Genomic DNA, 16,987 nt, shown 5'->3' with positions numbered 1-16,987 from the left:
GGCTGTTGCTCCCTGCTCATAGAGGAGGAGGTCATGTGACATAGCTCTTTCTGCAGAGCTATATGTGTTCAGAACAGTGCACATGCACAGAATAGTGAGCTACAAGATCTCCCCTGTTCCCTATCAGTCCCTCCATTCCAGGCTGTTATTTTACAGAACTTTCTCTGTTTCTCTCTGCACCTCATGCTGCTCCCCTCCCCCACCTTGTCATCTGCATTATCAGCTCTGTGTAGAGAAGCTATTAACCCTTAGTACTCACACAGCACAGGCATAGACTTGATGTACTAATGATTTCTAAATTATTTATTTTTATTTATAAAATAATGACATAGGAAGGTACGATTTGTTACGCAGAAAACAATCGTACGTCTTTAAGGGGTTCATTTTAAATTTTGCGCCATTTACCATAGAAAATTAATAAAATGTTACTTATATTATACGGTCAGTATAATTTATATGGTAACACATTTATATATATATATATATATATATATATATATATATATATATACACTCACTGGCCACTTTATTAGGTACACCTGTCCAACTGCTTGTTAACACTTAATTTCTAATCAGCCAATCACATGGCGGCAACTCAGTGCATTTAGGCATGTAGACATGGTCAAGACAATCTCCTGCAGTTCTCCCGAGCATCAGTATGGGGAAGAAAGGTGATTTGAGTGCCTTTGAACGTGGCATGGTTGTTGGTGCTAGAAGGGTTGGTCTAAGTATTTCAGAAACTGCTGATCTACTGGGATTTTCACGCACAATCATCTCTAGGGTTTACAGAGAATGGTCCGAAAAAGAAAAAACATCCAGTGAGCGGCAGTTCTGTGGGTGGAAATGCCTTGTTGATGCCAGAGTTCAGAGGAGAATGGGCAGACTGGTTCGAGCTGATAGAAAGGCAACAGTGTCTCAAATCGCCACCCGTTACAACCAAGGTAGGCAGAAGAGCATCTCTGAACGCACGGTACGTCGAACTTTGAGGCAGATGGGCTACAGCAGCAGAAGACCACACCGGGTGCCACTCCTTTCAGCTAAGAACAGGAAACTGAGGCTACAATTTGCACAAGCTCATCGAAATTGGACAGTAGAAGATTGGAAAACCTTGCCTGGTCTGATGAGTCTCGATTTCTGCTGCGACATTCGGATGGTAGGGTCAGAATTTGGCGTCAACAACATAAAAACATGGATCCATCCTGCCTTGTATCAACGGTTCAGGCTGGTGGTGGTGGTGTCATGGTGTGGGGAATATTTTCTTGGCACTCTTTGGGCCCCTTGGTACAACGCCACAGCCTACCTGAGTATTGTTGCTGACCATGTCCATCCCTTTATGACCACAATGTACCCTGTAACATCTGATGGCTACTTTCAGCAGGATAATGCGCCATGTCATAAAGCTGGAATCATCTCAGACTGGTTTCTTGAACATGACAATGAGGTCACTGGACACAAATGGCCTCCACAGTCACCAGATCTCAATCCAATAGAGCATCTTTGGGATGTGGTGGAACGGGAGATTCGCATCATGGATGTGCAGCCGACAAATCTGCGGCAACTGTGTGATGCCATCATGTCAATATGGAGCAAAATCTCTGAGGAGCTTCCAGCACCTTGTTGTATCTATGCCACGAAGAATTGAGGCAGTTCTGAAGGCAAAAGGGGGTCCAACCCGTTACTAGCATGGTGTACCTAATAAAGTGGCCGGTGAGTGTATATTGCTTGTATTATACAATGAAAAGACTATTCTTAAAAAAAATGTCATGTTTTGCATTTTCATCTTCTTAGCTTGTTAACTAATAGATTGTGCTTTTAGATCTGGCCATTATGAAGGCGGAAATAGATGAGGTTTTTATACTTTCTTTCAACGTTTTTAACATAATACAGTGGGTGTAATTGGATATGGAGAATTTTTAGTTGTTTTTTATTTATTTTACTTTTTTTTAATGTGTTCTTGCATATATGTTGTAATATTTTGCCCCAGTAGGAAGAAGATGGGATATTCTGATCTAATTTTTAATACACTGCAATACTATGTTTATGGATCCTGCTTCTGGTAGGACCTAGTATAGGGTTGAGCCTGTCAGGCCTGAGGCCTTCGCTAGGCCCTTAGTTGCCATGGCAATGATCAGAGGGTGCTAATGCAGGACAGTTTTCATTAACCGCAGAAGCTGCAACAGGAGGACGATTAAACTATAAGTTGGGCTCCTGCTACCATCACACTTCTTCTTAGCCTGTACAAGCACTATGACCGTACGCCATGATGCCTTAATTGTCTGGTAACAGTAATGTCTTGGTGCTCGTCAATTTAGGCCTCAATGTTGGTGGAGTTGTTGAGGTCCCATTAATGTTTCCACTTTTCATAAGTGCCATTATTATTTTATCAATAACTAGAATGGGAAACATCTCTCATATTAGACATAAAAAATAAAGATGTTGAGAGGTTAGAGGTGTGTCATGGCAGAGTTTCTGGATACGCCCACTTGTACATTTTTCAATTGGTGTAGAGTAGAGCTAGAAGATTATAGGTTGGAACCCACGTGGGTTTGAAAATGAGGGAATTTCAAATGTTAGGGAAAGGTTATTTGTAGATATATTCTTTAAGTCTTACAATATGTTTATAATATTAAATGTATTCGTGTTTTTTATGAAATATGAATGTGTTGAGGATATGTATAAATTGTAATGGAGGACTGATATCAGTCACGCCCCGGAAGAAGCTGATAGGGGAAACCCTGGGTCGGGCAAGGTCTGGTGTCCTCGTGGATTGATTATATTCACATTTTTATCTGATTTTTTTGTGAGTAGAACCAAGAATAAAAAGTTTTTACTTGTTGAAACCGTCTTCGCTATGTCCATACTTATTTCCTCGGTATAGCAAAGCTGAATTACAGAGGATATTTGTAGAAAAAGAACTGCAGTGGTTTCCTGTCTGAACAGTGGCTTATTTCCAGTGAAATCTTTAGTTGGAAATATCTTCATGGACTGAAGGGAGACGTATATGCACATTCATTGGAATAGAGGATTACAACAACTGTGAGCTCCGGTCAGATTAAGAAAACTTTTTAAAATCTCTCATATCAGCTCGTGTAAGAAGGCTAAAGAATGTTCAGAAAACCCTTGAAAACCCTTGTACAAGTATGCTAGCACAGTTAAAAACTGTTTGGCTGATTAGAGAAGCTATAAAACTGACCTTCTTTTGAGCTGGTTAAGAATCTGGAGCATCCATCACATTTGTTTGTTTTATGAAACTCTCACAATGGCCAAAAAAGGAACTTTTATGCGAAACTCGGCAGGCTATTCTTGTTTTTACAAACTAAGGCCATTCCTTGTGACAAATTGCCAAGAAACTGAATAATTCCTACAATAATGGGGCAGATTTCCTTACCCGGCCCATTCGCGATCCAGCGGCGCGTTCTCTGCGGTGGATTCGCGTCCGGCCGGGATTTATTAAGGCAGTTCCTCTGACGTCCACCAGGTGGCGCTGCTGCACTGAAGAGCATCGGAACGCACTCAAGTACACCGAGCCGGGCTGAGTGAAGGTAAGTGCAAGTCTTGCAACACTTTTCTTTTTTAAATGCGGCGGTTTTTCCGAATCCGTCAGGTTTTCGTTTGGCCACGCCCCCGATTTCTGTCGCGTGCACGCCGGCACCGATGCGCCAAAATCCGATCGCGTGCGCCAAAATTCCGGGGTAATTCAGGGGAAATCTGCGCAAATTGGAAATATTCGGGTAACCCGTCGGGAAAACGCGAATCGGGCCCTTAGTAAATGACCCCCAGTGTGTACTATAACCATCATCACCACACAGATCCTCAACTGGCAGCTTAATTAAATAGCCCCGCCAAACGCTAGCGTCACCCTCTACGGTGAAGAGGTGACTCCAGGATGCAGCCTTCAGGGCAGAGTGACAAAGAAAAGCCATATCTGAGACTGGCTAATAAAAGGAAAAGATTTATATGGGCAAAAGAACACAGACGTTGGATGGAGGAAGAATGCAAAAAAGTGTTATGGACAGGTAAATCTAAGTTTGAGGTGTTTGGATCACACAGAAGAATATATGTAACACGCAGAACAACGGAAAAGATGCTGGAAGATGCCTGACGCCATCTGTCATCATGGTGGAGGTCGTATGATGGTCTGGGGTGGCTTTGGTGCTGGTAAAGTGGGAGATTTGCACAAGAAATTTTGAATAAGGAAGGTTATCACTCTGTTTTGTAACGCCATGTCATACCATGTGGACACCGCTTGATCAGAGCCAATTTTATCCTACAACAGGACAATGACCCACTGCACCTCCAAATTATGCAGGAACTATTTAGGAAAGAAGCTGCAGCTGGTCTACTATCTGTAATGGAGTGGCCGCCCAGTCACCAAATCTCAACCCCATTGAGCTGTGTGAGCATATGGTACGCAAATTGTGCCCATCAAGTCGATCCAAAATGTCTCCGGATTACCTCAGCAAATTAACAGCTAGAGGCCAAAGGTCTGCAATTCTTTAATGAAAGCAGAGAAAATTATAATTTCAAATGAAATAATAAAATATTTCAAATCTTGTCAATGTCTGGACTATATTTCTATTCATTTTGCAGCTAATTTAAAAATTTTTGTATTTAAAGTTTTCATGTTAAACACAAAATTGTCACAGTAGTGTATGAAAAAGTCCCCACCCCTCCGGCACCACTGGAGACATCAAGAGGCTCTGGTCCCCTCCGGAGATGGCCTGAAGGGGAAATAATCACAATTGCTGGCGGTGATAATTTCAGGGCCGTTTCTGGCAGAGCTGTGATGGATTCTGTATCCGCTCCATGCTGAGTGGTTGGGGGCTGGGGGCATGTAATATTAAGTTGGGGCATATACTAATTCTATGCACGTTGGAAGGTGCATCCATATAATATAAACTTCAGATTATGTGTAATGTCTTCCATGCCAAATACTCTACATGCAAATATACAATTCTATTTTACAGACCACATGGAATAAAGAGTTTGTTGTGAGAGCTGAGGGCAAAGGAGACGTATCTATGCAGGTAGGTTCTCACTGTATTTGGGAAACCTCAATATTGAGCTTAAGCTACTGACTTACACGTACACATATAAATACACGAACAAAAAGGAAATCTGTTGTGCCCTCAAAATAACTCAACAAACAGTCACTAAAGTCCAACAAGCTGGCAACAAAAGTGACTACAGATCTAGATAAAAATGGCCAAAATTTGCCAAATTATTCATTCCCTCTCCCCGGTGTCATGTGACTGAGTGGTACAAGGTGCGTTACATTTGGGGTTTTCTCCCTCACATTCTCTCATACTGGCAACTGGAAATTCCACGTGGCTCTCCATGGCAAAAACTCTGAGGAGCTACACAAAGATGTCCCAGGCCAGTGATAAGGAACCTTTTAGGAGTCAAGTGCTGTAACCCAAAAGCCACTTATTTATTGCAATGTGCCAAGCATGGATATAGTACATTTTTATTTCAGAAAAAAACAGCTCATACATCAACTTTTGTCTTATAAGGGAAACCCAATAGCGGAGCTTTCAATGATCGCCAAAGACCTCTCCGGCAGCCCAGGATGCTTCACCTTGTAATAAGCGTGGGACGTCCTGTGCTGCCTGGTACTGCAGGAGGAGGCCCTTAGTCACCCAGTCTGGTGAACTCTGCTAGAGTTGGAGTTTGGAATCCTTTCATTTTTATGATTGTTTATAAGAATCTAAATTAGAAAAACCTATTGAGCCACTTTTTTACCCAATTTTCCAGTCATTATAAATATTGTTTCATTGCATTTCATAAGTTGTCCTGGTAAACTTATTCTAGCATTTTGTTTCATTAACATTATTAATTATTACATTTAATTGTATTAATTCTATGCTTTATTTAAAAAATGGAACAAAAAGTTTAAAATAATTCACATAAGGGGAGAAATCTATTTGGTAGATACAGCTCTATATACCAGTGCGTTAGGCTTGTGATTGGCCAATACTCTAATGAATCTCTTAAATAAAGAAAATCCTCCTATAAATAGCCATTGATCCCAATGATCTTGCCTCCGATTCTCGGGGTTGTGGGTCTGCGTCCCATCAACTACCACAAGGAAATAAACTGATAAAACATTTAGAAATAGACGGTGTCACAAGGAACTTGCGGACATATAGGGCTGTGGGTCCCACGGTAGCCAATAGTCACATTGCCCCATAAAGCAGTCAAATCGTAGTGCCCCACATATTGGCCAAATCATGTTACCCCACACAGTAGCCAAATCACAGTGTTCCTGTTATTGCCAAGTCACCGTACCCGTGCCAAGTCACCGTACCCTCCCTGAGTAGCTTAGTTGCAGTTTCCCCCACAGTAGCCAATAGTTTCATTGCCCCACACATAGCCCCCAAATTCCATACAGAGCCTCCCAGAGTAGCCAAGTCAGAGTACCCTACTTGTCAAAGCCCCCTTCTGATAGTCACAGTTCCCTCCAGTAACCATGTCCCCATAGGTTTAAAATTAACTAAATAAATACTCACCTAACTCTTTTTTTTAGTGCCTTCTCCAGAGTGCTGCAGTAGCTTCAGTGCAGGTGATGTGTTATGAAGCGTCCACCAGCACCAGGTTCAGTGTCGACATTAGAATCCTTTGACCCGGCGTGAGTTGATGTGACATCACACATCGCCTGTGCCAAGTCTACCATCTCATAGGTTGCAGGCAACTGCCTTTGTCATGGATGTGGAGCAGAGGGGCAAAAAGCATAATGTTCCCATGCACAAATTAGTATATTCTGCCAGGAAAGGAGTACATTCTCCAAGGCTCCAGGGCCCCCTAACTTGGTGGGCCCATGAATGGATCCCTCTAGACCACCTATGATGTTGGCCCTGTGGTGTAATAACACAGAAGAGTATTTTCAATTTCTCAAGTTTTTGCCTTTCCCCTCTGGCTCCTTAGGTTACAAAGCTTTTCCACATCATTAGCGAAAAGAAAGCAAAGGAATGTAATAACTTTTATCTCTCAGTCACTGTCAAAGAAGAACCGAATGGTAAGTTTTTGGCTCAAAAATAATGACACACGTGGATAAAGTAAGATAGTAAGAAGAGTTTCCTGTCACGTAGGAGGAGATTGGTTCTTAGAACGGCTTGTGTTGTGTAGTGGAAGCTTCTAATATTTTGTATTTGCAGTAACGGTTCCAGAAGGTGTTTTGGCAGTGGCATCGGTTACTATTTGCACAAGGTAGGAAATTTCCTCGAAGAGTTAATTAATAAACGGGAAATAAAGATAAGGTACCATCACATAGAAATACATAACAATAAAATGAAATACAGTAAATGAAGCTGAAATCCAGGGGCCACATGGAGTCATTCACACATAAGAATGGATGAAACGTAACTTTTTTTTTCTTTTTCCAATTTCACAGCCACATGAGGATTTGTTTATCACAAGACAAGTTGTATTTTGCATTGATACAATTATATTTCCATATAATGTGTTGGAAAAAGTTAAGATATGTCTTATATTTTGCGGCCCAGCAGTCCGGCTCGGTTATGGTGTGGAGAGACACCGTGCACTCACCACGCCATGACCGGGTGCCATAGATGGTAAACTACTTATACTTACCTTCTCCGACACTCCCGTTCACCACAAACCATTGCCAGCCTTTGTAAGTTTACATAGGTCGGCCGTGCCGTCCCGACCATGACATGACTCATGAACTCATGACATAGCGGGCACATGCCAGTGGTTGGCCAGTACGATGCTCATATCATACAGTGTAATGTTTCTCTATAGCAGCATATTGTGTAGTGCAAATGTTCTATTACACGGAGGTCCTCAGCTATGAGTCACTCATATTCTCCTTCTGTAGAGATCCTAAAAATCCATATTACTCCCGGTCTATCCTGGAGGTCTCTATGATGACTGGATTTGCCCCAGATGTTGACAGTCTTAATAAGGTGCGTTAAATTTATTGATTGAACCATTATATGGTCTTCAATATGAATTAGATATCATTCATGTTCTGCTTCCTCACAGCTGCAAAAAGAAGTGGACAAATATATCTCCCAATTTGAGATTAACAATAAATCCATTGATAAGGGATCCATCATCATCTACCTGGATAAGGTAGGACCTATCAGCTACTCTCAGGTTTAGGGGTAACAATATACATCGGTAATATAGATGTGATATCTATCAGATTCTTCTCAATGTAGTGGAGGCCTCGATATTGAGTATAAATTTAGCTATGGAGCGCCATGGATTTGTATGGACTTAGTCACTCTAAATATTTGATACAAGGTCTAGGTTTAATTATTACAATATACTTTGATGTTTTATTCATTATTTTCAATGTCCTTGGACTGGCCAACCAATGATCCTCATATATATAGATAATACAATTAAAAACTATAGGTGAATGGGTTCTGAGATCATTGAATTATGCCATCACTCAGGACCACTATACTATTAAATAGATATGACTTGGGAAAATATTGCGCATTCCCATATGGAAAGGTTCCTTAAAAACCCATGAGTGCATTTACTTTGGAGTAAGTTACATGATATACACCATCTCAAGATAGCCAGGGCACAGGCGGTTAGGTAGAGCAGACCAGAGAAGTTACCTGTGCCCCCGGAAGTACAATACCTCCAGACCCTTCTTCCAGACAATAGATGGTGCACTTGTGTGTGCCTGGTGGCTCCCAACCATCTTTCATCATGGATGTGTTTCCAGTCAACCAGGTACCAGATGTTCTTCTTCCAATCTTAATGACATCCAGCATCTGTCCAAACTAAAATTCAGGAGAAGGAACTAATCTAGAAGTATGGAATATACATAGAGAATCAGATGTTTCAGAAGACATACATATGGGGAACTGGGAAAACAGAGAAAGGAAGGAAGATATAACATGGAGGATGCTGGGTGTAACTGCTCACATGGACAAAGGAACCAAGGAGCAAACTTATGACATGGTAATAGTGATGCAGAGATCCGTGGAGGACACCCAGCCTATGTGTGCCAGGGAATTTGAGAAGATGGTTTACCATTGGTTGTAATCCATTTCTTAATGTATGACATAGTACAGGTCAGAAAACAAATGGTCTGTTGCCAGAAACGGGTCTGTTTCCAAAATTTAATATTTTTGGTTAACATAAAATAGTGGAAACATTCCAAATACTTGGAAAAAAACGAGGGATACTTTCCAGCATACATGGTTGCACACGGTAGAATTAATTTCAGCCATGGTTGTACAGTGGGAACAAAGTAACCCTCACTTCTTGATAACTATTTGGAGTGCTGCCACTTTTTATGTTTATATATCAAAGGACTGATCAAACCTTGGTCGAGCACCCACTTTCCATTGCTGGTGCAGCTGGATAAATTTTGATTCGTAATGTGAGTTATTTCATAGTCTACAATTACGTAACGTTCTTATAATCAGATGATGACCTCCTGTGTATCATCCTCGAGGAGATAACTTCTTTCTTCCCGAGCTAACTTCATTATCAAGAGCTTTAAATATCCAATGGAGTCATTCTTCAATGGCACAATTTAAACAATACATGACACTTGGGGACATTAGTCATCTTTACCATTCTTGACCACATTTATCTACGACACATCTCAATGAGCTTTTCTCACAATCACTCCCTGACAGCAATGCAGCTCTACATTGTATTTGTTCCTCAATGATTTTTTACTTTTCCTTTCTTACAGATGTCAGAGAGAGAAAATGAATGCATCAAATTCAATGTTCACCAGATCTTCAAAGTTGGTCGCATCCAACCGGCATCCGTCACTCTATATGATTATTACAGCCCTGGTGGGTAACATGGAGGGTTTTTCTACTATTATCTGTCACATATTATTGTATTCTTATTGGGCTTTCCATACCTTTCTAGAAAATCGCTGCACTAAATTCTACCATGTGGAAAAGAACAGTGAGTTATTGAGCACAATCTGCCAAAACAGTGTGTGCCGGTGCACCGAGGGTAGGTATCATAACAATGGGTGTTACAACTAAGTCATCATACAAACAAAGGGATAAGGGAGTAAAGTTATTTTTGCAATAAATTAGATAAAAATAAATATGAATTGTATTCAACCTAAAATATAAAATTCACACCTGCAAAAAAAATACACACGTGAGGTTTGTTTGTGTTGTCACCCCACTAAAATATTAGTCAGACAAGTAATAACAGTCTAAACGATGGAGGTGCAGTCACTCAGTCTAGACCAGAGGTTCAAACACTTGTTTTTGGTCCCAAGGCCGCTTTGTACTTCTGTTCAATATCAAGTGGGTCATACTTGTATCCACCAGCACAAATGCACCAAATACCAGTAAACGGAACCCCAATGTAACCATACTAATAACCCAGCGCTGCACGGCACTCGCCTACCACGGACCACATGATATATTTCAATATGGACCCCAGAACAGACAGTATATAATACAGCCCTCAGTCCAGACAAAGAATACAGACTACAGACCAGACACTAGACCCAAGACCAGACAAAATTAATAAGACGCCAGACCCCAAAAAATAGCATGAGGTGCAGATGCCAGATCTCACAAAAAACATAAAAATAAATACTTCTCTTCACTCCTCTTCTGCCCTTGGTGTGGAGCAAGGTCCACTTCCTCTCCAGGTTCCATCTGCTCTGGTTCCTGACATTGACACGTAGAGCAATAGTGACCGCACTCTGTTGATAGGTGGTCAATGCTCAATGTAGGATTCTCAATCCGATTTACTCCATATAGAGAACATGGCACCCACCAAGATACATTTTCAGATTTTATTTGCAGTGAATTTTTCGCATAGCCTTCACCGTGGTATATGATCAAAGGAGTTACAAGTTACACAGATCAAAGTAATTTACGACGTTTCGGTCATCTCGACCTTTGTCAAGTACGATCTGGCTGGAACGACGGGGGGAACCACATGTGCGGTTAGGCAGCGTAAAATCATAAAATTTATCTTGGTGTGTGCCATGTTCTCTATCTGATTCCTGACATTGTCAAAAGAAGAAGTTAGTTTCCTTATACAAGGGTCGTCAGGACCAACAAAGAGAATTATTGGAAGCAGGAAGAGCTGGAGGTTGTTCACCCCTCATCTAGATCCAACAAGATCAATAGGAGAATACTGTAATCCTGGAAGCTAAAAATAATAATAATTAGACTTTATTTATACAGCGCCATCGTATTCAGCAGTGCTCTACAGATCATGGGGCACATGTACAAATGAAACTGAGAGACATTACAGAGTATTAACATAATCAGATGAAACAATAGGAGTGAGGGTTCTGCTCACAAGCGCTTGCAGGCTATGAGGATGAAGGGGGGACACAGAAGGTGACTTATACGATGTCCAGCCATTCTTTATGGGATACAATAATTAAATAATGCTGAATGAACCAGTCACCAATGACTATAGATATTTACAGAAACTGTGTGAAAAGATGGATTTTAGGGCATATGTGAAAGTTTGGTAGTTAGGTATTAGCCTGATAGTTTGAGGTAGTGCATTCCATAGAATAGATGCAGCTTTTGGGAAGTCCTGGAGACGTGAATTGGAGGTTCAAATTAAGGAAGAAAGTAATCTTGGATCACTGGAGGAATGAAGAGAATGGGTTTAAATGAGTGGAGAGAGGTAGGTAGGTAGCAGCATTGTGTAGAGCTTTGTAGATGAGAGTGATTGATTGTTTTTAACTGTATTCAGAAGGAGACTGGAAACCAGGGCAGAGACTGGCACAGACTAGAGGGATTCATGTAGTGTTTGTCTGAAACACAAGCCTGACTGCTGCTTGAAGTATAGATTAGAGATGAGAGAGTTTAGTGAGTGTAAGACCGATTAGTAGAGAGTAACAGCAGTGGAGACGAGAAGCAGTGCAACAATTAGGGTTTTAGAGGTTTCCAAGGTTATGTAAGGGAAAAACGAGAGGTATGAGTCCAACACAACCCCAAGCGGGCCTGCTGCCTTGAAGCTATGGTCATACCCCAATAGAAATGGAGATTTCAGGGTTAGGTTGATTAGTAGACAATGGAAATATGGTGGATCATCAGTGTAAAGATGGTGCTGATGGTTTATCCAATGGGTCCAGGATAGAGGGAAACGAGAAGATGACCCAAGACTGATCCCTAAGAAACCCCAACAGTAAGAAGAAGAGTAGAAGAGAGATCCAGAAAAGGAGACACTAAAAGTGCGGTCAGAAAAATAGGTAAAAAACTAAGAGTACAGAGTCATTCATGCCAATGGGGTGAAGCCTCCTGAGGAGGAGCTGGTGGTCAACAGTATCAAACCTGCCGAGAGATCCAGAAGAATGAGGAGAGAATAGTCACTTTTAGCAGTTAGGGGATTATTGGAGACTTTAGAAAGAGCAGTTTCAGTGGAGAGCATAGTACGAATACCAGATTGTAGGGGGTGATGAACGAAGTTAGCAGAGAGATAGCGGGTAAGTTGAGAATAAACCAGGCGTTCCAGGAGTTTGGAGATAAAAAGGGAGATTAAGCTGCATATTCTTACCTATTACTGACCTCCTTGCAGATCTTGGAGGCTGTATATAAGCACTTAGACTTCTAGACATCAAAAAGAAATCATAGTGTAATAGAAATTTTTCAGTCCAGTCAAAATTGCAACTACTACAACTCCTATAGCTGCACCAATGATCCTGACTTGATCTTGTATGGATTTTGTCTTTTAGATAATTGTTTCTTGCTGAAACATTTGGATGAGGCAATAGACACATTGCGGAGTTATGAGAGAGCATGTGCATCAGGCGTGGACTATGGTGAGGGGCACATACTTTTATTATAAGCAGCAGTTATATGAGAAAGGTCTCCACTTGGTTCCTCGTTTGGGAGAATATTGGGGTCCTGGGTGACCATCCACGACAACTCATCTCAATATTTCTATGTTCTGTGTTTTTAGTCTACAAGGCTCACCTGGAAGAAATACAGGAGAATAATAACTATGATAACTACGTGATGAAGATAATCAACGTCACCAAGAAAGGTAAGTACAAGAAATAATTATCGTATATTAGTTGGAAAGATTTGTCTCTTCTCTATAATTGGACTGATCACGTCCAGATGTTGTAGCTTTTTGTTAAGTGACACATGTGCATCCAATATTTTAGAGTACAATATTCTATCCTTAGCCTAGTGGAGGCCCAGCCCCTTGGGTGATGCCATTTTGTATGATTTTCTATCTCTCGTCCCATTATTAGGTAGAGATGAAGATGCTTTAAACAATCAAAGGAGATTCTTGAGTCACATCAAATGTCGTAGAGGCTTAAATCTGATAAAAGGACGTGACTACCTCATCTGGGGACCCAACAGTGATCTGTGGGAACAGCCGGATGGGTGAGTGATGGGTGAGTGAGTGTGCTAGTGGATTGGGGAAACACTGACTGTTCCTTTGATTCACTTGTTGGCAGTGTGAACTAGGCTCTAGTGGCAGTCTGTCTATTGGATTCACCACAGCCACCTCTCTGACCAGCAACTCCATTTGACTGGAAGTGCCTCCCCCTACCCCATGGAGGAGAGTTCCTCCTCACTATGAGTATCTGGCTCTCGCTTCACCATTTGGCGGACACATTTATGTGCTGACACACATTTACTGTTATATTATTACTATATTGCTATAGTTAATCTCTGTATTTCTTAGTTCTTGATCTCTCGGTTAGTTTACTTGACTATTCTTCTGTCTTGCTGATTTCGCCCTTGTATGTTCTCTCACTTGTGACTCTGTCAGGACCATTTACTACCCCTTATTGGGTTTTTCCATTTGATTGTCTTGTTTTTATTCTGTGTGCACTGTGGCCTAGGGAGGGAATGGCACCCAGTTACTGGCCACCGGCTAGGGTGGACCGAGGAAGTAGGCAGGTGATAGTTTGGGGGCTCAGTTTTAAGGCTCACTGTCCTGTCTGTCATCCCTGTATCCACAGTCTCCATTAAAGATACATTGACAAATGCTAATTAATGTGTCTTGTCTCATGTCTTGGAAATGGCTCCTTAGAACTTCAGAAAAACTATTCTTCAAAGCCGGCCCTGGCATAATTTATAGATTCCAACTACTTGCCCATGAATCTATGATCAGAGCCCTCCGACACTTCTGGGGTGTCAAACGCCAAAGAGTCAGGAAGCCAACAGAATAGAAAGTATGTCCCCTGCCTCACGCTTTGGTACAGATGTAGCCAATCCCCTTTAAAATGACAAAGGGGCGGGATTAGGGAGATCTTTAAAAGATCACCAGCATCTACTCAAGGTCAGAATCAGGAGAGGCAATCAAACTTACATTGCTGTCCAGGACTTCACTGGCTCTTCTTCATGGATCTTTTGTCAACCCAATTGGTAAGAGGTCCATTTTTTCTTTATTTTGTCCCTCTATCTTCCTCTGTCCCCTGACTAATGATGAATGTGTCTCGTCTCCTGTCTTAGGGCTATGGAATAACTATACTTCAGAGCCAGCCATGTCATAATTCATACATTTCAACTACTTGCCTTTGAATCTATGATCAGGGTCCTCCAATATTTCTGGGGTGTATAACAGTATATGTCACATAGAAAAAAAAACCCTGCAGAGTTGCATGCGGTACCTGAAAATGTGAAAAAAAAGCTAAACAATACATTACAATGTTTTTGGAATCTGCTGGGAGTTGTGGTTTCTATAATATCTGGTGTAAAAGAAACTCTTCCCACAATGCAAATCACCAGCTCTGTGCAAACAGTAAAATAATGGAAGATTACAGTCCTGATGTCTGCAGAACTGTGAGTGCAGCTCTGGGCTTTATTACATGCATATCTACTCTTCTAATATTATACTCTTATGTTTCCTCTTTTCAGCTTTTCTTATGTTATTGGGAGAGACACATGGATGGAGCGGTGGCCAAATGATAGAGAATGTCAGGATCCAGAAAACAGGAAACAGTGTGATGACTTATCAGAACTTTCTAGGAACCTGGAGTTTATCAGATGTCATTTATAGGATTGTGACCTCTAAGTCTCCTCCACTGTTAACAATTGTTCTCAGCTCCATTTTGAACTGTCAATAAAGCACTGGTTCGCTATTCCTTTTGTTCACACTTTTACATCCTTATTCGGAGACAGGAAGAGGGGAGGGAGCAGGATGAGCTATACTCTCCTGTTACAGCTCCTCCTATTCAGCAAAGCTCAGGCATGTAAACAAAGAATCACAGAAAGTCTGCACACAGAGGGTTGCAAGCAAAGGTATCTATGTCAGCTGCATATCTCATTCTTCTATGTTTCGGGCATTGAGGTGGCAGCAGTTCCACCTCCGTAAGTGGTGGAAGAGGCCTATACCTACATCAGGAAGAAGCGGCCTCTTACCTTATCTGTGGAGGAGATTCCGGTTCTGGTGCTGCCACCTCATTAAGATGTGGAAGGGGCCCGCACCTCAGGAAGATGTGGAAGGGGCCCGCACCTCAGGTAGATGTGGGCCTCCTTCACATCTGCTTCCGTAGTTACACCATATATGATCGCAATCGTTATGCTGCTGTGCCTCTGACCACAAGACATGTCTCCAAAAATGAAGGTTTTTGTTCCTGTGCATTTGCAAACATGAAATTTTTCTGTTTCTTTTGGAGTAAGGGCTTCTTTCTGCCAGAGTCTTTCAGCCCATGTGGATACAGGACTCATTTCACTGTGGATAATGACTCTCTCTTACCAGCTTCAGGACGCAGAGCTCATCAGTCTTCTGCTCCAGTAGAAACTGGGTAATGCCAGAAATCCTAGTGGTTCTTATACTCCAATTCTAGCTGATGGGGATTTTAAAACTGAGATCTGTGACTGACTGGGAAACATCTCCAGTCCAACTCTTCCCACAGCTCACATTCACAGCACTATAATCACTGTACGCCACCTAGATGGGCAAACATATTCAGAGACACCCTGCACCCAAATAAAATCCTCTACTCAAGAGACCACCTACTTAAACTTTTGGGGTCCAAAGTACTTTTTCCACATGACATTTGAAAGAAGGCAAGGGGGAAAAAGATTGGGAAGAAATAACAGAGATAAAAGTAGACACAATAGACTATCTATATCATCCTTTGTCATGGGGAATGTGAGAGATAGTTACAACTCTTTGTAGATATGACTGGGACTACAAAAATTTGCAACCTCCTAGCCTTCACAGAAACATGAAAGTATTGATGACTCTGGAATCAGCCGTCGGCAAAAGGAAGGGGGGTGCGATGATGTTGTATATCTCTGACAAATGGTACAACCCCAACCACTTTACAGTGAAGAAACATCACTGCCGCCCCAACATAGGACTGTTACTTGTTGGAATGTGTCCTTACTATTTGCCACCAAACATAAGGAATCTCCTAGTAAGAAGTGCCCTCTCACCACCAACACAGAAGGGCACTTTTCCCTGCCATAACAAAAGATGCAAGACGTGTGCCCATGTTCTATCATCAAGCACAGTCCACATCCCCAACACACAACAGGAGTATAAAATCCCAGGCACATTCTCCTGTAGATCCTCCAATGTTGTGTACATGATACTGTGCATGAGGTGTCACACAAATAATATATACATTGGGGAGACCCAACAAAAACTTCAGAGCAGGATGAATTCTCACAGACACACCATAAGTGAGGGGATGGACACACCTGTGGGAAAACACTTTTCTGGACCAGGCCACAGCGAGAAGGATTTAAAGGTCCTAATACTGAAAGGTGACTTTAAGGACAGCAGAGAAAGGAAAACCTGGGAGTTCAAACTGATGATGACCTTCCAGTCACTGACACAAGGCCTCAATATTGCACCTAGGTTTATGGCCCATTACATGGACTCGCTTCAATCCCCACAAGAGACTAACTCCAGACCCCTGCCATCCTAGCCCCCCACCCCCTGCCCATCACCCTTCTCTGTGTAACATAACCTCTAGTTTTATTGCCCCAGCTTATGTTAATTGAGTCTCACCATATGTACTAATTATCTTGTTGTAACATCCCTCAAATATTGTGTTTTTCTCTCAGTGCTTCAT

The 16,987-nt window shown here is 41.7% G+C and overlaps 1 protein-coding gene across 8 annotated transcripts in view; it reads left to right on the top strand.

The window, feature by feature from the left end:
• Nucleotides 1–15,029, top strand: part of LOC140128225 (A.superbus venom factor 1-like) — a 119,915-nt gene extending 104,886 nt beyond the window's left edge. For 5 of the 8 annotated variants that reach the window (XM_072149772.1, XM_072149776.1, XM_072149774.1 and 2 more), the window contains 11 exons: nucleotides 4,968–5,027; nucleotides 6,925–7,015; nucleotides 7,155–7,206; nucleotides 7,838–7,925; nucleotides 8,005–8,094; nucleotides 9,689–9,794; nucleotides 9,874–9,963; nucleotides 12,674–12,760; nucleotides 12,901–12,984; nucleotides 13,199–13,334; nucleotides 14,817–15,029. In XM_072149772.1, coding sequence (XP_072005873.1) covers nucleotides 4,968–5,027; nucleotides 6,925–7,015; nucleotides 7,155–7,206; nucleotides 7,838–7,925; nucleotides 8,005–8,094; nucleotides 9,689–9,794; nucleotides 9,874–9,963; nucleotides 12,674–12,760; nucleotides 12,901–12,984; nucleotides 13,199–13,334; nucleotides 14,817–14,958 — 1,026 coding nt within the window. In that variant the 3' untranslated portion in view covers nucleotides 14,959–15,029. Of the gene's footprint in view, nucleotides 1–4,967; nucleotides 5,028–6,924; nucleotides 7,016–7,154; nucleotides 7,207–7,837; nucleotides 7,930–8,004; nucleotides 8,095–9,688; nucleotides 9,795–9,873; nucleotides 9,964–12,673; nucleotides 12,761–12,900; nucleotides 12,985–13,198; nucleotides 13,346–14,816 lie in introns of those variants that run through there. The other 3 variants (XM_072149773.1, XR_011855128.1, XM_072149777.1) reach the window with 3 other exon arrangements.
• Nucleotides 15,030–16,987: the final 1,958 nt, after the last annotated feature.

The sequence above is a fragment of the Engystomops pustulosus genome, chromosome 4 (genome assembly GCF_040894005.1).
Source record: "Engystomops pustulosus chromosome 4, aEngPut4.maternal, whole genome shotgun sequence".
Classification (NCBI taxonomy): Eukaryota; Metazoa; Chordata; class Amphibia; order Anura; family Leptodactylidae; genus Engystomops; species Engystomops pustulosus.
The sequence above is the reverse complement of the archived record's forward strand: the minus strand, read 5'-3'. Positions and strand labels throughout refer to the sequence as shown.